At 34.0% G+C, this 21,327-nt stretch overlaps 1 protein-coding gene across 3 annotated transcripts; it reads right to left on the bottom strand.

Annotated features, from left to right (window-relative positions):
- Positions 1-34: 34 nt before the first annotated feature.
- Positions 35-20,431, bottom strand: LOC149618710 (chymotrypsinogen 2-like). Of its 3 annotated transcripts, none has more exons than XM_089855592.1 (6): positions 19,968-20,431; positions 1,471-1,852; positions 1,298-1,395; positions 550-833; positions 335-489; positions 35-280 (listed from the first exon to the last, which is right to left on the bottom strand). In XM_089855592.1, the coding sequence occupies exons 2-6, from the start codon at positions 1,825-1,827 to the stop codon at positions 116-118; spliced, it is 1,059 nt and encodes a 352-aa protein (XP_089711718.1). In that variant the 5' UTR covers positions 1,828-1,852; positions 19,968-20,431; the 3' UTR covers positions 35-115. The 3 variants fall into 3 exon arrangements, with proteins under 3 accessions (XP_089711718.1, XP_089711720.1, XP_089711719.1); XM_089855594.1 differs by having other exon boundaries at positions 335-486; XM_089855593.1 differs by lacking the exon at positions 19,968-20,431 and adding an exon at positions 5,225-5,339.
- Between the last annotated feature and the right edge of the window lie 896 nt (positions 20,432-21,327).

Below are 21,327 nucleotides of genomic sequence, written 5' to 3'. Positions count from 1 at the left end.
ATGAATGTTCAATCACTTAAAAGTTTCATATAAATATAAATAAAAATGTATTTTACCCTTCAAACACATTCGTACTAATTTACATTGTACACAAATACTTTCTACTGCTAAATTATCACGTACTATGCAATACTATGTTATGAATCCATGTTTTGTAGCTGTCAACTTTAGTGTAAACGCCCGGGGCATTGGGACGTCCGCATCCAACACCAAATGAAACAATGCCAACTTGGTACCAGTGTCCATGTTTCTCACAAACGAGAGGTCCACCACCGTCTCCCTGTTATGAATTGCTATGTAACAACGAATGGCCTGACTAGTTACAGACACTTACATCACAAGCGTCTCTTCCCTCGGCGCCTGCGCAGAGAGTTGTCGCTGGTAGTTTAAAACCCGGTCCAAATAATGTCTTCAAAGCAATTTCGCAATCGGCACTTTTCCACATTGGCACATTTATTTCTTTCAACACCACGGATGGGCCACTGTCTGCTTAAAATGAATCAAAATTAGGCCTAGCCTTAAAGCCTAATTTAGCTCAAGTCTACTAACTTTCATTAGTTTTACCCCATCCAGTGACGTAGCACTTCCTAGAAACTACCAGTTCTTTTTCAGGAATGGCTTTATCCGGCATGCATACTATGTTGATATTTTGTCTTTTCCGAGCTGGTTTGGCCAATTTTACCAACGCGATATCGTGCAGCAAAGTGGCGTTGTTGAAATTCGGATGCAGGACTATTTTAGATGCGTCAAACTCTTCATGGTGCAATGATTCCGAGGTGGATGACACGTCATACTCGCCCAAACGGACTTTCAGTTCAGATGGATTTGATTCGCTGGAAAAGTGTGTTTGCTTAACACTAGGATGCTTGTTTGAATTAAGGAAATGGGTTTTGCAATGTCTTAGCAAGAAGCAGTTATTGAGTGAGAGATAAGAAAACGTTTGTGTTCAACTAGACATATTGATGATTGAATCGAACCAAGAAGGTATTCTTTTATTAGCAAGAAGCTTTTCTTATTTGTTTCATAGCGTACTGATAACATTGTGAACAAGTAAATTAAGGAGTTTTCTTTCGACCACAAGTTACAGGTGGTACCTTGTTTATGACACGCTTCTAAACCTTATTGCTACCCTTATGCATGTTCAATAAATGAGCTACATAGCTATAGCAACCAGTACTTACCCGTTATACTAAATATTTCCATTCAATTAGTCAATTGTTTCCAAATACCAAGCAAACAACAACTTTTATTTTCCTACAATCACTTAAATTGCAGCCAAGCCAAAAACCAGACTTACTAGTCATCTACGCAATGCGCAGCTGTCATGACCCAATACTCGTCCAATAATGACGCACCACAAACGTATATCTCCTTCGCTTTCTCTAAAATGGCGGCCTGAGATGCACATACCAAAATACATGTATCATTTATTAAGAATAATTTCAGTTGAAAGTTAATCTGGTGCCTAACCTGCCAAGACCACTCCCCTGGTTCGGCGACACCGTCTTTCCCATTATTGGATCCCTTTTCGCCACATTTGGATGATTTGGCTTGCCGAGGTAAAATTCCCACGGTTTTGGCTCCTTTTTCGATAAAGCAACATACTTTGTTGACGTTGCAGTAAGTGTATGGTTTTCCGCCTGCACTGATGCAATCCCAGTACTCCATGCAATTACATTGATGACTAGTATGATGATCTTCGTGTTGCGTCGTGCTATTGGATGAGGACACGGAGATACTCTGTGGCGATTGGGCCAGTGCCCTACCCGAGATGAGTATGATCAGGATGGGGGCGTAGTAGAGAGCGTAAGGGGAGGGCTGCCCCATAGCAGTCCACGTCCAACAGTGACACCTAGAATTAAAAATATAAGAATAATTAAACATTTCAAACTACAAAGGTATTTTAATTCTGCAAATTCAAAATTGTTCTTAGTGTTGGCAAAGAAAAATATTAATAAGATAATGTAAGGTAGAAAGGAGAGCACAGATGGCGTGTTATTCACGTTGCCTCTGAGCCAATCAAAAAATTATATCTACAAATAATCCTAACGCAACAACATCTTAAAAGCTCGAAAACAACACGCTCTTCGACAACAACTAACACCAATTACCAAAAAATTTAAATAAAAACAATTAAATAGTGAAAGTCCTTCAACTACACATACAGAAACAATATTCATTTCAAAAAGAATGACACGCAATGGGTATGGGCGTATAAGCCATTACAAATAAACCATCCATTGTTCTATGGATTTTAACACAATCCGGGATGGGTTGCCAATTCGGCCCTAGCGTTTCACCACTTGTCCATTAATTTTGAAAAAGAAAAGTGGAACGCTAATGACACTGACTCTCTCTCTCTAATTATCGTCGGTTTATGTTAACCCTTCTTAATGCAGTACCGGGCACGGGTTAATAGCGTTACAGGTTTTACTCGCTTCTTTTCAAGCCAGCGAGGTCAGACCGTGACACCTTTGTTTTGATTTCAATCCTTCGTGAAGGGATCCTGAAAGTTACACTATGAATCGTATCTGTTATTGTGATGTCAATGCCGTGGATCATTTTAAACAAACAATAAAGAAAATGACGTTATCTACACCTTGAACTGTAATTAGTGACGTTGTAATTGACCTGTCAACCCAAGGAGAAGTCGGATTAAGTAGGAAAGGAAAGGGGACAGGGAATCCCTGTAAGTTACACTATGAATTGCTCTTGTTATTGTGATGTCAATGCCGTGGATCATTTTAAACAAACAGCAAAGAAAATGACGTTATCTACACCTTGAAGAGTAATTGACCTGTCTGTCAACAAGGATAAGTCGGCTTAAGTAGGGAAAGAGGGGGACATCAATGTTGGAAGCAGAGAGATTGACCATACTAACTGGTCTATGGAATCGTATAGTAAGAATAGCACTAGACTCGCCCTGAACGTCGGGTCAAATGAAAGAGAAAGGGATCTTCAGTGTTAGGTTCAGAGGGCTTGGCCATACTAACCGGTCTAAACAACCTATTAGTGTGGATATGTGTCTGAACGGAGTGATTCCACATTCTTTTTATAATTGAGCATTTTCCAAGTGACGTTTAGACTTTAGATTGAGTCGTGACTGTTCTCCTATCATGCCCAGTAAATCAAATTTAAAAAGTAGATCCTTACAAAGGGACCACTTTTGGATTTTAAAAATCACGTTTATTACCCCAAGGCAAGCAATAAACAATACTTCCTGTTTATTCAGGCAATACCTCCCACACTCCTCCCAGTTCTTCTAAAACACAGTCAATGGGAATTTAAGCGCAAAATTTTATAAATATCACTATAAGTTTATAAGATAGTTCCGTAAGTATGACACTACTTATACTTCGTAATGCTAGAGACTTACAGCTCGAGCTAGTGTTTGAGAACGACGCGAGAATTGATTACACTAGGATTTGCAGTCTATCTTCCTATTTAGTCTGAATTACTAAGCCTTTGACAGCGCCTTACCGGGCTTCGCTTTACCAGGATCTATGGCTTACGTCATTTCATGATAAGCTCTCAGTAACCAGTGACCAACTTATGGAACATAACTTATGAACTTATGATATTACCCTTATGAAAATTATTTTACCATAAACTGTATTAACGAAAACAAAATGCTTATCTTATATCAGTGGAATAATCTTTATATCAGTTACAAAATTAATGCCAACTTGGAAAAATAAATCAGTTTGAAATATATTTTGTAGAGCGTGTTTTTGAGTGGGTAGCGTGAGTTATAGTCTTAAAAGTGATTAAACCGCACCGCGATATCATCCCTTGAATTAATTAAAAGAATGGAAGAGGCGGGTTTTACAATCTTGTTTGAAGCTTATAAAGGTGTCGACCTTCCCGGAGGCAATTCCCAGAGAATCGGGAGCTCGTTATACTTTGAATTCGAGTAGATAAAATCGCCCTCAAGCTTTCTTCTTCCTTCATCTTTTCTTTTTGGGGTCAGCTTATTTCCCTCTCGAGATCGCTGATGGGTGCAACAAATTTAAAGTAGATACGTAATAGACCATTTCGATGTAACCAGAAGTAAGATGAGACTAGAAGTAAAGAGCTCTAGCATTGGTAGTAGATCCTGGCACTAGTGAACAAATTTGAGGATTTTATGCCGCTTCCATCGCGCCTACACCAGAGAGAAAAAAATTGGTCGAGTTCCAAAAATATTTCCTACCCCCTTCCCGTCAACCAAAAGCCGCGGAACACGGACGCGGGTGCTTGAATCTAGTTCGGGCGTCTACCACCACGAGCGTCTCACGTTTTGGAGGGAAAATTCAGAAACCGCTACCAGAGGGCCAACCGTTGGTGTCTTATCATGAATATTCACTTTTGCCAAGTGAAGAATTTGGTTACCTCGATACTTCTAGTCCCTTATCTTACTTCTGATGTAACTAAGAGGGAAAGACACGGTCCATTTCGCTTTTTGGCGCCTGCGCTGAAGGAGGGTTGATTACCTCCTTTTCTTTATAACGAAAAGGTCTATGAGAATTATTTTTAATACATTAAAATTGTTTAATTACGCGTAATATCTTTATGAAAATCGGCCCAAAGCTTTCTTTAAAAATACTACAATTTGTAATTTAGGATTCTTTTAGCCTGAAATTGAGACATTTGAAGTCACCGAAATTCTTAAAATTCGTGTAATTTTCCCTGTTAATTATCGATTGAATGTTTTGGAGAAAACTATATTACGCTAATTTCACGTTCCAAAAGTATGTTTTGAGTATCAAAAAGGCTTAGATTTTGAAATGTGAAGTCACCATAATTTTTTAAAACGCAAATTTTTTGAAAATTTACCATAATTTAACATTTCATAAAGGGGTTTTGTTATTCAAAAATATTAAAATCATAAACAAAACATTAATAATAAACTATACTTTTAATATGATACCGGTTAAATTACGCTATGTTATAAATCTCTACTGAAATTTCTTCGAAGAAATGTATTTACTATTTAGGGCCTTCTTAATTAAACGGAAGCCCAAAAGCAATTAAAAACAACTTGTTAATTCGTTTTATGCATATTTTAGCGAAAACCAAATTATCTTGCATCACTACTTCATTATAACTAACAGTTCACAAAGACCAAATTAATATAGAGAAAACCGTACAGCACGAACTAAACTTAGTATTAAATTCGTTCCATCTGTATTAACAGGGACAGAATGAACACTGGAGAATATCTGTTTCTAAGAAGATCACTTACCATAGAATCCAAAACCAATTTATTATCTATTAAGGAAGATCTGTTATTTATTCCAAACGTTAAAGCGAAGGGGAGGGGGAAGTCAAACTGGCTCATTTCGACCACTAAGAAAAAACATAAACCAGTCTTTTCAAAAGTTTAATTTCTTTTTTATTTCATTCTCTTTTGTTATTCCGGTTTCAATATATTTTTTAATCTTTAAAAAGTCGCTTGGCTTTGATATGGATATCCATTTTTGAAGAAGTTTTTATTCAGACTAGAATACACAGATTTCTTTTTCTTGGAATATTTGACAGGCCATTTTCTGGGCCTTTCTGCTTGAATTAAAGGGGAGGACGTGTAGAAAACGTCACCCCTGACGTCATGCATAATGAGTTTTAACTCATGAAATCCATGTGATACTGACTTAGCTATAGAGAACTGTGTCGAGACTGCCGCGACCCATGAGTTGTCTTTGCGTCGTGTGAATGACGGTTGTTCTATGTATGTGAATAGCCAATGAAACGCGAGGAAGGAGGAGCATGTAGTTGAACAAAGTTTTAAGCCCTTCCCCTTACCTTCAATCAGATATTACTATATGGTCTATGGCCTCTTAAAGATTCCAAGTAGAAGAAATTTATGTATTCCTGGTATAGACTAGCTAAGCTACCCGATGTTGTCCGGGTGTTTTAAGAGTGTGAAAGCCGGGAAAGGTTTCCTGTCTATCTAGACACTAAACACTAAGTCTTGGGCCTATAGCGCCATAATAATATTTGAAGAAGCTATTATTTTTCAAAACATTCAAATTCAATAAATGGTGCAAAATTAGGGGTTAATTATAAATGTTACTGACCAAGAATAGGACGTTCTTTTCTGGCTTAATGAATAGTGGTTCGATTCCGTCCCAACCGTGAGAAGAACTCAACTACTAAATTAACTTCTAATGAACCTCAATTTCACTAGCGTTATAAATTAATATCAACAATTAAGTTTGGTCAATTAAATTCGGAAATAAACTAATGGTGACTGTTCACAAAGTACAACAAACAAACCACTTTCTCAAATACACCATAAGTTCATAAGATGTTATCCATAAGTTAGTCACGGGTTAATGAGACCTTGTCATGAAGTGACTGACGTAGGTGAAACATCATACATTCTTGTAAAGCGACGCCTGGTGAGGCACTGTCAAAGGCTTAGTACAGACTAAATTGAAAGATGGACTGCAAAATTAACCGCATGTAGTCAATTCTAGCTTGTCGACGTTCTCGAACTAGCTCGTGCTGTAAGTCTCTGCCATTACGAAGTATAGAGTCATGCTTATGAAACATTTCTTATAAACTTATGATACATGGGAAATTTCGTCAACACAAATTAATAAATACCTTTCTAAAAATTAAATACCGGTCGCTTATATAAATAGTTTTAATTATTATAAATTAATTAAATTAAACCAGTTTTAATATTATCATGTTGGGCTGCCATTAAATTGAAATAATTAACGAAATAAGCATCTACGGCTTACTAAGAAACCGCACAAAATTTGGCGCCAAATTATGGGCGGGAAAAACTCGGAAACGTGATCACACGATTGTAAGAAAACAAGACGACCTTGCCGGCTTCTTCACAGTAATTAGTGACGTCATAACTATAAAGGTATTTACATATTCGTTTGAAAAGAAAAGTTGTCATAAATTACAGGCATAATATTTTCAAGTTCAACTATTACATCACATTTAAGCGAAACATTATTAACAAAAAACTTGAAAGAAACTTATGTCATAAGTTTTTCTTGCCGATTAAAGTTTATTTGCGTCTTCATGTAATAAATATTTCGTGACCTCACGATTTTTGGCGCGCGAGTGTCAAGGTAACCTTTCTTTTCCCGCCAATTTCACGTCGCGTGCAAGGCCACGTGCTTTAAAGGGTTTTAGAAAGTTTTAAGAGAAATTTAAGTTTGTAATTGATTTAAGAATGGCATAATACATGTATATATAGAGATTTACTGTACGAGTAATGCTTTATTTTTAGGATATATCATTTATTTTTGACAGTTTTCCCCGTATTTTTAAATTTAAAATTATGTTTAGTTTTTATGGTCATCAAATTATAGTATTTAAAGTTTCCTTTCCTTCAGGTTTGTTTTACAAAATATTTTAAAATTTTTCATTTCCAGTTAGAATTTTGTTCACCATAACCAAAGACACATAGATATCATCTACTTCGAATCTTTAAGAACCCATAGACCTCATACTAATATCTGATTGAAGGCAAGGGGAAGGGCTTAAAACTTAGTTCAACCGCACGCTTCTCCTTCCTAGCGTTTCATTGGCTATTCACGTGTATAGGTCAACAGTCGACTCAGGGTTTACACATTCAGAATACGCAAAGAGAACGTTTTGAAGCTCGACATGGAATTTCATCAGCGGTCACTCATAACCTCGATGCCATACCCTCATCGATTATTTTCACCAACTTCCATAACCTCGTAAACCAATTTCACCAACCGTCATACCCTCAACAACTATTTTCTTAACTACCATACCCTCAACAACTATTTTCACCTACTGCCATATCCTCAACAACTATTTTCACCAACTGACATACCTTCAACAACCGATTTCACCAACTGCCATAACCACAACAACCGATTTCACCAACTGCCATAACCTCGTAAACCAATTTCACCAACTGACATACCTTCAACAACCGATTTCACCAACTACCATTACCTAAACAACCGATTTCACCAACTGCCATAACCTCGTAAACCAATTTCACCAACAGTCATACCCTCAACAACTATTTTCTTAACTACCATACCCTCAACAACTATTTTCACCTACTGCCAATAACCTCAACAATCAATTTCACCAACTGCAATAACCTCAACAACCAATTTCACCAACTGTTCATGATAACCTCGACAACCATTTTTAGCACTACTTCCTAAAATAATGTAGCAAGTACAAAAATGTTAGTCATCAGTAAAATCTACCCATTTTGATAGAGGTTGTAATTATACACTAGCGACGCCGGGGGTAACAGCTAATATTTAATTAGAAAGGCCGTGATTCAATCAAAAACTGATCTACTTTAATATTATAAATGGAAACACGGTTTTAAATTGAAATATTAATTATTTAATATGCTCTTTCATATAAATTAAGAAAAATTTTAGCCCGGAACTTCCATTTAATGAATTTGGATAAAAAATATTTTAATCATCACCCTTAAATATTAAATAACGTTTAAATGATAGCAATTAAATAACACCCTTAAGGTCTTAATCGCAATCTAAAATTAAATCCAAATTTTTAAACACTAGCATCAAAAGAGAATTGAAAAATAATTATTATTAAAATCTATAATTAAAATTTAAAAAAGTACTTTAAAAACTCGAAAGACAAATGCTGGCTGTCTGGCTTTTAAATACCTTAAGTTTGAAAGGTTTTATTTATTTAAATTTTAAATTCTTTTTTAAACGGTGGTTTAAAATCGTTACCAGGATGTCGATATATTAAATATAGCTCGTCCTTTTTGAACAATACACGGTGTTTCTTTGAACATGTGGGTAGTAAAGTTTATCCGTCGGAATTGGGGTTATTATATTTAAGTTTGGAAAAATCGAGTTCTGATCTAAATTTAGAGTAAAAAGCGGGTGTCGGCTGCTGCGAAATTCTAAAACTACGAACGTTATAGCTATTCTTTGACGATATTTGCGTCGCATTCAATTTAGGGTATGCTTTAAGAATAGGCATCATTTCTTGCTCTATTTTCGAAGAATGTTTACTATGGTGTGTAAAGGTACACTTAAATCGTAGATCCTTAAAATCTATACATGAAAATGGGAATGATACGTTAGTTGATACAAAAACACGGTGCGCACGAGCAAGGGACATAAGGATTCTAGAATATCAAGGTCATTTAGAATTTCAGAGTACTGTTTGAACGTAGGCGATGCTGGCCCTCTTCAGAATTTCAGGATTAAACGCTGTATCGAAAAGAGTTAGTGGAAATTAATAAAATCATCATCCTATTAAACCATGGATATGTATAAATACTAACGTATTATGGAGTCCCATCTTTAACCTTTCACAAGACATTTTGCTTAGACGCCCGTTAAATACGACTTGCAAGCCCCCCTCCTAACCTTGAGAGGGAAATTCGTATATTTTCTCTCTGCGCATGAGCGAAATTTCAAACCCACCACTCAGAATTCTCCGGAGAGACAGAGTTCCTTTTCACCACGTCACGAGACCTAGCTATTTCCTCCTCTATTTTCAGCCGTCTCACACCCACTTGTGTAACGCTTATTTGGTGGCCGGCTTATGGGCCTAGTTGGAAATCCATAATACCTTAGTATTTATACATATCCATGATTGAACAGCGTGCTGGGTGCCTATTTTACGTTAGAATTTCAAATAACAAAACTAACTATAACTAAGTTATTTGTCAGTTTTGTTATTTGGAAATCTAACATTAAAAAGGCACACAGTATGCTCAATTTTCGATTTTTCAAAAAACTTACGAATATCGAATTTGTTATTATTTCTCGGACCTGAATTAAATATACCTGTGTAACTGGTTCGTTTAAGTATCACTTAAATATTGGTATATCCGTCATTGTCCTTGAACCCTCTTATTTAAGTTTATTGTAATTTTAAAAATTTTCTAGACGTTGCGTGGGACGCGGAATATCTTTTAAAGGTTTGGTACCAGCATCCATGATTCTTAGTAGGAGTTATTTTAAGTTCTTTAAAGGTGTTATTTATTTTTTTCGTCTTTTTCATGTCAGATGTCCTAATAAATTACTTATTTTTCTCAGCTCATTCATCTTACTCGTAATTTTTTGTTAGTCATACCATAAGTTCATAAGGTATGTTCCATAAGTTTGTCAATGGTTATTTAGAGCTTGTAGGTGAAACGTCATAGCAGGGATAGATTTAACTTTAGAAGTAGGAATGGAGAACGGTTAGTATTTACTTCAGTCAGACTCATAGCCCAGTATAGAGCCCCTCCCTCCAACACGCAACGAAAAGTTTAAATTATCTTATTGGCTGACTTAAATTACGTTTTGATGACGTTGCTGACGGGGACGGCGAAAAATACGGAATTCCTTTTTACCTCTGTCGCTATGACCCGCCTCTTCTTTCATACCCCCCCCCCCGTCCCGTGGAAGGGGGTCCGGGACTATGACGCGCACCCACCTATTACTCTGTTCTCCATTCCTACTCCTAAAATTAAATCTATCCCTGGTACAGACTAAATAATAAGATGGACTGCAAAATTAACCGAGTGTTTGACTTCAATTCTCGCTTGTCTTTCTCAAACTAGCTCGAGCTGTAAGTCTAGAGCCAGCATTATGAAGTATAGGTATTGTCATACTTATGGAAGGAGCATATCTTATAAACTTATTGCCATACCAACTGCGCAGCGAGACATTTAAAAAAAATCTAATTTACATTAAAGTATTTACATTGCGGATGTATCAAAATTTAAATTCTAAACGAAATACATATTTAAATAATTGTACATATAATTTAAAAATGAAACCTCCCCTCAAATTAAGCACCAAAATCAAAACATCGTATTTTCCAATTCCTCAAGACATACCTGACAACAAAAACAAAATTCGGGTTTTGTAGCTAGCTTTCGGACATGACAATAATAATTAATCCAGAAAAATAACACACCCACTAAATACTCTCTCGGCAGATAAATTTCAATGAAAATAAAAATAAACTGACCTAAATAACACCACTTCACATGGCAAATCACTTTAAGTTTGAATCAGACACACAGTCGACGCAAGTGAACTGCCTTTTAAAAATGAAGAAAATACATGCCTTCTAGACAAAATTTCACGAAAAAGCATTTTTTACTCATGAAGGCCTCATGTTTCATGAATTCATTTATTAATTTCCCTCGTGAATATTGAAGTGATAACACAACAGGTGGAAAATTATTCAGCTCGAAGAACTTTTGGCACTGGATGCAACATGATAAATGTCGCTTATGTTTTTCTCACCTATGAATTAATTTATTTAGATTGTGATTTTTTAATTAAAGACACTTTATAGATCTGACTCGATTGTGCCGAAGTCCGATTTAAAAAAAATGTGCCTTGAGATATTCAAGGTTAAAGGTCAACATAATTTCCAAGCTAAATTGCAACTGAGACAATTTTCTCGCGCTGATCAGAATGCCAAGAAATTGTTTAAAAACAAACCAAAAAAATCGCTCAAATTGGCATTTTTCTTGGGTATGTTTAAATATATTCATCTTCAATTCTATATTCAGCAAGCATTTTATAATCGCCCGAAGGGCGAAGCTAACTTCATGTCTTTTATCACAAGAAACACAGTAACAACAAGTATGACTTTGCAGTAACACTAAATTTTTTAATTAAGGTTTGTCTTTGTTCCAATGTTTGCTTGTTAACAGCCAGGAAACAATAGCAAGCCCGTAGCAACTCTAAAACCCTTTAAATTACTCCTAGCACAAGTTCATAAGATATGTTCCATAAGTATCATACTACCTATACTTCATAATGCTAGAGACTTACAGCTCGAGATAACTAGTTCGAGGGAGAACGACAGAAGCGAGAATTGAAGTCCTACACTCGGTAGTTAATTTTGCAGTACTTCCATCTTCCTATTTAGTCTGTATTAAGCCTTTGACAGCGCCTCACCAGGCGTCGCTTTACCTCGAATCTATGACGTTTCATAGATGTCATTTCATGACAAGCTCTCACTAACCAGTGACAAACTTATGGAACATATCTTATGAACTCATGCAGGACTTTCATCTTCCTATTAAGTCTGTACTAAGCCTTTGACAGCGCCTCACCAGGCGTCGATTTACCCTGATTCTATGACCTACGTCACTTCATGACAATCTCTCAGAAACCAGTGACAAAATTATGGAAAATTATGAACTTATGATCCAAGGTGTTTATATTAATTGGCTCTGCTTATTGAACCCTCCAGGAGTCGATTCAACGAAAGCTACGCTTACTTTCAACAAATAGCAAATTGCTTCATGTTGGAACTCAAAATCACAATTTTATCAAGTTTGTCATACTTATTATTGTTATATTACTTATACTTTGCGATAACTAGACAAAACGCCGACATCGAATCTTCACAATATCAAAGATAAAATGACTGTCCCCTTTTGAGGAGACCTCAATTTTTAAAGGAAGATGAACCAATTTTTTATTTTTCTGTATTTTATTTCACTTATAATATATTTTCATTCTTAATAATTGTATGGGATAATTGTTTCAAATTGGAACAATTATATTCCAACTAGGTATATGGTATCTTATTAATTTTTTTTTCTTTTTTAATTGTTAAGAAATGGGAGATGTTTTTTCGAATGAAATTGCAAGCGATACTTTAGCGTTTCTCGTATTTTGGTTAATTGGACTTTTTCGTAATTATTTTTTATAAGCGCTATTTAATTGCGATGCAATTTTGATAAATATTTGGAAACCAATCAAGTCAAATTTCGCAACTAGACAGGGTGGAACAGATTAAACTAACATTTATTTTGAGTAAAGTGTCGTAATATTCGTGAAATCAGATGCGACATTCTTATTTCTAGGTTTAAAAGCAGTGTCATATTCGGTGCATATCATAGGTCTGACGTTTATCATACCGAATTTTTCTCCGTGGGAAGTACATACAGACTATAGCAACATTTTACTCAAAATAAGTGTTCACTGTTTCATTAGACAATCAAGAACTAAAAAGTACAAACTTGAATGGTCGACCAAATCATCTAATCGGGAACTATGGAAGGTTTCTATCTACTGTCACAATGCGTCTGTCTTACTTTCTGTTATTGCATTTGTTACTGCATAACTAAATACTAATAACGTTTTGCAAACTAAACAGTATCAGAGCGTTACCAACAGAGGGACAGACAGAGACAAAACATGAATATTTCTTATAATCATTTTAAAGGCACTTGAGACTATCCCAACCCCAACATTAGTGGTTCTAATTTCCAAAGAATAAGGTTATTTACAGACAGAAACACACAATATTCTGAATATTATTACTATAAATTTTATAGGCACTTGAGATTCCCTACATTTGTGATTCTTATATCACAAGAAAACGTTATTTACAGACAGAAAGACACAATATTCAGAATATTTTTACTATAAATTTATAGGCACTTGAGACTCCCCTTATTAGTGATTCTAATTTCACAAGAAAACGTTATTTACAGACAGAAAGGCACAATATTCAGAATATATTTTTAATATACATTTATAGGCACTTGAGATTCCCCACATTAGTGATTCTAATATCACAAGAAAGCGTTATTTACAGACATAAAAGCACAATATTCAGAATATTTCTTATTATAATTTTATAGGCTTTTGTCACTCCCCACATTAAATGATTCTAATATGACAAGGAAGCGTTACTTACAGACAGAAAGACACAATAATCGGAATAATTCTTTTTATAACTTCATAGGCACTTGAGATTCCCTGCATTAAATGATTACAATTTCACAACAGCTAAATTTAATTTGTGTTAAAATATCTTGACCATTCATTTACCATGCACCCAACAAGGAAGAATACAGGAACTGCTTGAATGACTAAGAATTTAAAGAAAACAATTATAAAGATGTTTATCATATCCGCGCTGAGCCAGTTAACAATACCAAAGGCTGGCTGAATCGTTCGTCCTTTACTTTTAAAGTGTTTCAGAATTAAATCTACATGTTGCCCCGTTCATTAATTATTACATCGCAAACACTTGCCATAGTCTAAATATATATTTAAAAAAATAAAGAAGACACGCAGCTTTCGGTTTAAAAATACTTCTCCCTAAAGAAACTGGAATTTTAAATATAATCTTTATAAAAACACTAAAAGCGTCTGGTTTTTTATCATAAGAGGTACATATCCTTTTTAAATTTTAAACGTTATTAAATGTTGAAATATTTGCAAACCTAATATTATTTTTAACTTCATGGGGGTTCTTAATTATTCAGTAAGGAATGCAGGATATATTGCGTTATGCAATGCTTGTAAGTTAAATAAAAGATTGGTTTAATGTTTGTCTATTAACGTGAAGTGATTTGAAATCAGTAATTTTCGTGTATTTTTAAGTTATACACCTTGAAACTAAGGAATTTCGTCGAAATTTTAATTATTTTAAAGGGAGAATGAAGTTTCAAGATAATTATTGCATGAGAAGATAGCAAATTCGTTCGTTTATAAATATTATAACATGTTCATAAGACATATTTCATAAGTTTGTCACTGGTTAAAAACTGGAGCTTGTCATGAAGTGACGTAGGTCATAGATTCTTGTAAAGCGACGCCTGGTGAGGCGCTGTCAAAGCCTTAGTACAGACTAAATAGAAATATGGACTGCAAAATCTACTGTAGTCAATTGACTCAATTCTCTCTTGTCGTTCTTGAAATAGCTCTAGGTAAGTCTCTAGCATTGCGATGTATAAATATTATCATCCTTGTGAAACATTTCTTTATAAACTTATGATTTTATTTAAAGTTTTATTAGAAGTAGAAGTTCTAAGTTTAACGCTCCTTTTGATAAAAAAGGTGTGTATTTAATTTAAAATCATAAGCGACCGTAACACGACGTGAATATTTGTATCAAAAATAAGCGTTAGACCTATAGTTAAGTCCACTTTTCAATTATTTCATTAAAACTATCTGAGTAATCATAAAGATTAATCTCAATTTTTTCTCACGAATAAAAAGGTGATTTAATGACGGTTTAAACGAATTTAATTTATTAAACTAAATTTGAAACAAAATTTATTATTTTTTTTTGGTAAGGCTAAGTGATGCAATTACGAACCAAAAGTCGACAATAAGCTGGGAAAATGAAGACGTGAAATACCAGAATATTGTCAATTGTGTGGAAAAATTCCCTTGTCAGAAGTTAACTTACTTTCCGCACCAATTAATACTGACCGGTTTACTCATTTTCGTTCAAATCTTAATTACCTCCTCGGTGCAAGGCAATCAAAATAAATCTACAATGGCCAAAAATTACTGCCATGTATGGAAAAAATTAAAACTCGCTTTCAACCGCGCTCAATCATTGGAACTAATTTGCATATTAATTAAAAATCTATTGCGTATTAATTTAAGAAGATGCACCTAAATCAATTTAGGTTCACTTAGCAAGGTAATTTTTCATTTCGAACGTATCCCTATTATCACCAAAGGCAAATGCTTAATAACAGAAAGTGCACGATTTTTGGAGGGTTTTGTTCACTGTGATTCTACAACATCAAGTCCAGCTTTCTCCTTAGCTAATTTGGCCTTTTCATTTCTCTGATAATTCTGTACTTATCTCTAATAGGAATATTATCAAAGGCAAATGAAAATAACAAAAAGGTACACGTTTTACGGTGCGTTGTGTTGAGCGTGATTTTTACAACATCAAGTCTAGCTTTCTCCTTAGCTTCTTTGGTCTTTTTATTCTACTGATAATTCTGAACTTATCCCTACAATGACCAAAGGCAAATGTAAAAAAAACTGAAAGTGAACGCCTTGGAGTGGGTAGAGTTCAGTATGATTTTTAAAAGGTCAAGTCTAGCTTTCTCCTTAGCTTCATTGGTCGACCATTCAGCTCTCTACTTTAGTATTTCGTAATCATTTTGTTAAAACAAAACTCGTGGCAAAACTACTTCGGCTTTTTAGGCATTCAGAGCGTTAGAAACTATATTTTGGGTTGGGTTCTTGGAGATTATGTTAGATTTAGTACTTTAAACCTGATGGGAAATGCATTCAGCTCATCCTTGTACTAGCGCTAGTATCATACTTGAATTTTCCCCTAGCATCGGCAACTTTAGGAGCCTACTGAAGTATGTTCCCTGAGCTACTGTCGTGAAGAGGGGGGTCGACACTATTCTGAGGGTAACGGGGGGTGTCTCATATTGCGCGGCGCGAGCAAGCTTCAATGAAGTATACTTTTAGTTTTTTAACTATGAACTTTTGCTAAAACATACAAATCTCTGTCATACAGTATTATACAATATAGGACTGGCATTAAATCAAAAGATTGAAGTTTCATCAGAAGTAGATCATATTACAGCTCCCTAGAAGTACTGGACGATATAACATCGCTGTGCATCAGCATTGTCTCCCAGCACTGAAGGGAAAAGGGTATATGCGAAACGTAGCGGCGAATTTGTGAACTAAACCAGAGGAATGATTTCGGCGCGAAAGAAATTTTTGATAAGCGGGGCAAGCAAACGGAAGTGGTAGCCAATGAGGAAAGGTTTGAGAGAGAAGAGCGTGGAAGGAAAGAAGTTGTTCCATACATAGTGTTGGCTTGTGAGTATAATAGTAGAAGTCCACTTTATTTTTCCGATTTTAAAAAATAATTGGCAGTCTATAGGTATTTTTTCAATGCTTTAACGTTTTCCGTTTGCGAAAGATGCTGGTCAATATTTATCAGTTTTACAAAACGTTTTAGTTGCTTACGGTTAAGTGCTTTTAATATCACATAGATTGTGTTCAGATGTATCTTTCATTTGGGCACGCGACGATTGTAATTAGTTACATTGATCCTAGGCGTTTTTCCTAATTAACAAAGAAACATAAGTCCTTCTAATTTAAAATTATAACGCGATAACAAGCTTCACACTAATCACGACACTGACGGCGGTCTGACAGCCAATACCATCAACCGGAACTTCCGTAGGTTAACCTAACTCAAGATCCGGGTTAATGGGAAAACTATACTTGTAAAACTGAGCTATAGATGGCGGGCTTGGATGTCTTGGAAGAAAACGCTGTTTACAAAAGCTTAACCTACGTCCAGTACTTATAGGGAGCTGTAATATGATTCACTTATGGTTTCATCTAAACCAACCATTATTTATACTTACAAAAGACAAACAACAATTATGTTCTCATGATAATAAAAATGTATTCAAAGACAAACACCACATAAATCCAAATCAACCCTTCAAAGGCTTGGTATCAATTCAACACTTTGACCCCATTTACGTTGACAAATAAAGTATCAAATGACCTACGAACCACCTGAAAACAGGTCAATCGTGAAATTGCAAAAATAACGAAGATTTGTTAGAATTTCGATGTATAGAAAATTTCACACCTAATTGTCAGGAATTCCTATAAACTCCAGCTAAAGGTCTTCTAGGAAGTTTAATGTGTTGAATTTCTCACAATGGTTTAACCCAGTTTAACCATTATGAAACTGTGGGACACTTTCACCAAGAATTGTGTGAGAAAATGCATGGGTTTTTGTTTAAGAACAGAAAGATTTTTCTTTCAAAAATGCTTAGTTTAAAAAATTTTACGTTTTTCAAAAAGAGTGAAGTAAATCAATGATTGATGAATGAATAAAGGGAAATATAGGTTTATGGGCTGTTGAAATTAGTATGATTTTATAATTCAAATATATTTGATTAATTTGGTTCAATTCAGATCAGAATTGCACATTAATTAAGTTCAAAAATACTTAAGATCTATTGCGCTTTAAATAGAACTTTATTAATTACGTTTAATTACTATTAGAGATGCGAGTCGGTAAATTACTGGTAATTTAACTAATATCACAGTACATAAGAGTTTCAAGGGATTTTATAGGACTTGAAGTATGCTTGAAGAGATTGTCAAGGAATTTGATAAGATTTCAAGAGAATTTAGAGGAATTTCAAAAGATTTGAAGAGATTTTCGAGGAATTTCATAGGATTTGAAGAGATTTTCGAGGAATTTCATAGGATTTGAAGACATTTTCGAAAATTTTCATAAGATTTGAAGACATTTTCAAGGAATTTCATAAGATTTGAAGAAATTTTCAAGGAATTTCATTAGATTTGAAGAAATTTTCAAGGAATTTCATAAGATTTGAAGAAATTTTCAAGATATTTCATAAGATTTGCAGAGATTTTCAAGAAAATTGACAAAGAACTTAACATTTGAAGAGATTTCCACGAAAATTGACAAGGAACTTAACATTTGAAGAGATTTTCAAGAAAATCGACAAGGAACTTAACATTTGAAGAGATTTTCAAGAAAATTGACAAGGAACTTAACACTTGAAGAGATTTCCACGAAAATTGACGAGGAACTTAACATTTGAAGAGATATTCAAGAAAAACAGGGTAGTATAAGTCAGGAATTTACCGACTAACATCTCCAGCTACCGATATCAGCTCGAAAAACATTAATCAGGTGTATATATTTAAATTCAACTTCAGTTATTAAGAGCTTTAGAAGCAGATGTCGTAATCAGATGTAATAAATGATTTCTAACTTGGGTTATTATAAACCAGTTTTTCAGACAGACTTTTAAAAAATTACACGAAAAAAAAGTTTATAAATATGATCAAACATGGCTAAACGCCAGACTGCAAACTTGCCTTTTAAAAATCGAGTCTGTGTTTATGCTCCAAATAAAATTACTTCCACGTGATAATAAATTACAAACCAATATTTTGGTTTCCAATTCATTAGATATTCAACTTTTTCTTCCAAAATATTTCCTCAATTTTAAGATAAATATATAGTGAAAACATTCTCGTTTTGAAACTGCTAACTTTGGAATAAAAATCTGAATTTTACGCTTGGGTTCCCAAATTTCATTTCGTTTTCTAAATGCTAACGTATTTAAGATAGAACATTTAGAATGGTCGCGATGTCTTTTAAAATACTCATTATAAACATAGCATCATTGTTTTATTTTATTTTAGTTTTCTTGATCTCAAATTAATGCTTTTATAGCGATATTTCGAAACTTGTGGTCAAATTTAGAAATAAATTATTTTAAATTTATTTAATATTGCAAATATGGACAAATTAATTTAAATTATAAATTTTGAGAAAGTTTCTAAATTCCAAACAATGACTTATTTCAAAATTCAGAAGTTCAAAATAAATTTCAAAATTACCCTGTGATTCTCCACGTTTAGTTAATTCTGCCGAATTACTAAATTTATTAATTAATTCTAGTTATTAAATGCAAAAAAAAACCAGTAAAATTGAAAATATCAGTTTTGATATAATATTGGGATTAAATTTCAAAACTCGCAAGAAATGCAAATTATTTCTCAGAAAATTGTGCAATGAATTTAGAAGAACAAACTCTAATTGTTTTGGGGCAACATTGATTTAGATTGGTTTAGATATATAAATATATAAATAGATATATAGATATATAAATATATAAATAGATATATAGATATATAAATATATAAATATATAAATAGATATATAGATATATAAATATATAAATATATAAATAGATATATAAATATATAAATAGATATATAAATATATAAATATATAAATAGATATATAAATATATAAATAGATATATAAATATATAAATACATAAATAGATATATAAATATATAAATACATAAATAAATTTATAAATATATAAATAAATAAATATATATATAAATATATAAATAAATAAATATATATATAAATATATAAATAAATAAATATATATATAAATATATAAATTATAAATAAATATATAAATATATAAATAAATATATAAATATATAAATAAATATATAAATATATAAATAAATATATAAATATATATAAGTAAATATATAAATAAATAAGTAAATATATAAATATAAAGCAAAAATAAATATATAAATAAATAAGTAAATATATAAATATAAAGCAAAAATAAATATATAAATAAATAAGTAAATATATAAATATAAAAGCAAAAATAAATATATAAACATTCATCCTACCTTCAGAAATGAACAACAGCAACGAAGAACAATATCCACCACGCGCGAAAACCACCCAAACTGAATTGGATCTAAAAACTAGGAGGAAATTAAGGCGAACGGGATTTTATCATAGCGACGGACTTAATTGTATTTGAGATTAACAAGACTAAACCGAGTGAAACCTATATCCATCCAGACTGAGAGGGAAACGAAAAATACCGCTTTATCAAAAACGGTTTTCCAACACCGAGTAAGAAGATGGAAATGGGAAGCCAGAGATGAAACTGTTCGTTTCTAGGTCAACGGCACACTTAAACAACACCCACAGAACTTAGAAACACACCGACCACCATAGCCACAGGTAAGATAAGAATCTTCGCTTCCCCCCCCTCCTTCTCAGTTAAAATCGTTACTATTTTATGTTACAAATTTATACTTCGGTATCCAAAAACGTTCAAATAGAAAATTAGGCTGTAGTGATGTGATCGCAGTTTTTTAGGCCCACCTTTGATTTGTTATGACTAGCTAATAGACGACAGAATAATTAATTAGAAACATTATATTTGAAACCAATATACAGGCTGGAAAAAATTAGACGAACACTTATTTTGAGTACAGTATTTCTGAAATACCGAAGGAAAAATAAAGGGTATGACCAGGGATAGATTTAATTTTATAAGTAGGAATGGAGAACAGAGTAATGTGGACGCGTCATAGTCCCGGACCCCCTTCCACGGGACGGGGGGGGGTATGAAAGAAGAGGCGGGTCATAGCGACAAAGTAAAAAGGAATTACGTACTTTTCGCCGTACCCGTCAGCAACGTCGTCAAAACGTAGTTTAAAGGCCGGGAAACGGCGAAAAGGGTTCTTGTCAAACTGAAAACCGTGCATCGAACTAACAATGGGCGACCGTGCTTCAAACTTTTTAGGGGTTCTTGTCAAACTGAAAGCCGTGCAAAGCGGTTCTTGTCAAACTGAAGATAAACAATGGACAGTCTCTTAAATGGGGGATGCAAAAAGTCGGGGAAACAAAATTTAAGAGACTGTCCATTGTTTATCTTCAGTTTGACAAGAACTGCTTTGCACGGCTTTCAGTTTGACAAGAACCCCTAAAAAGTTTGAAGCACGGTCGCCCATTGTTAGTTCGATGCACGGTTTTCAGTTTGACAAGAACCCTTTTCGCCGTTTCCCGGCCTTTAAGTGAGCCAATAATAACAATTTACAATTTTCGTTATGTGTTGGAGGGAGGGGCTCTATACTGGGTGGTCTATGAGTCGGACTGAAGTAAATACTAACCGTTCTCCATTCCTGGTTCGAAAATTAAATCTATCCCTGGTATGACAAATGTCAGGCTTATGAGAGACACAACGTTTAAAAT

Source organism: Phalangium opilio, unplaced genomic scaffold, assembly GCF_054372755.1.
Source record: "Phalangium opilio isolate 3A_F unplaced genomic scaffold, DU_Popi_V2 ptg000209l_1, whole genome shotgun sequence".
In the NCBI taxonomy this organism is placed as follows: Eukaryota; Metazoa; Arthropoda; class Arachnida; order Opiliones; family Phalangiidae; genus Phalangium; species Phalangium opilio.
The sequence above is the reverse complement of the archived record's forward strand: the minus strand, read 5'-3'. Positions and strand labels throughout refer to the sequence as shown.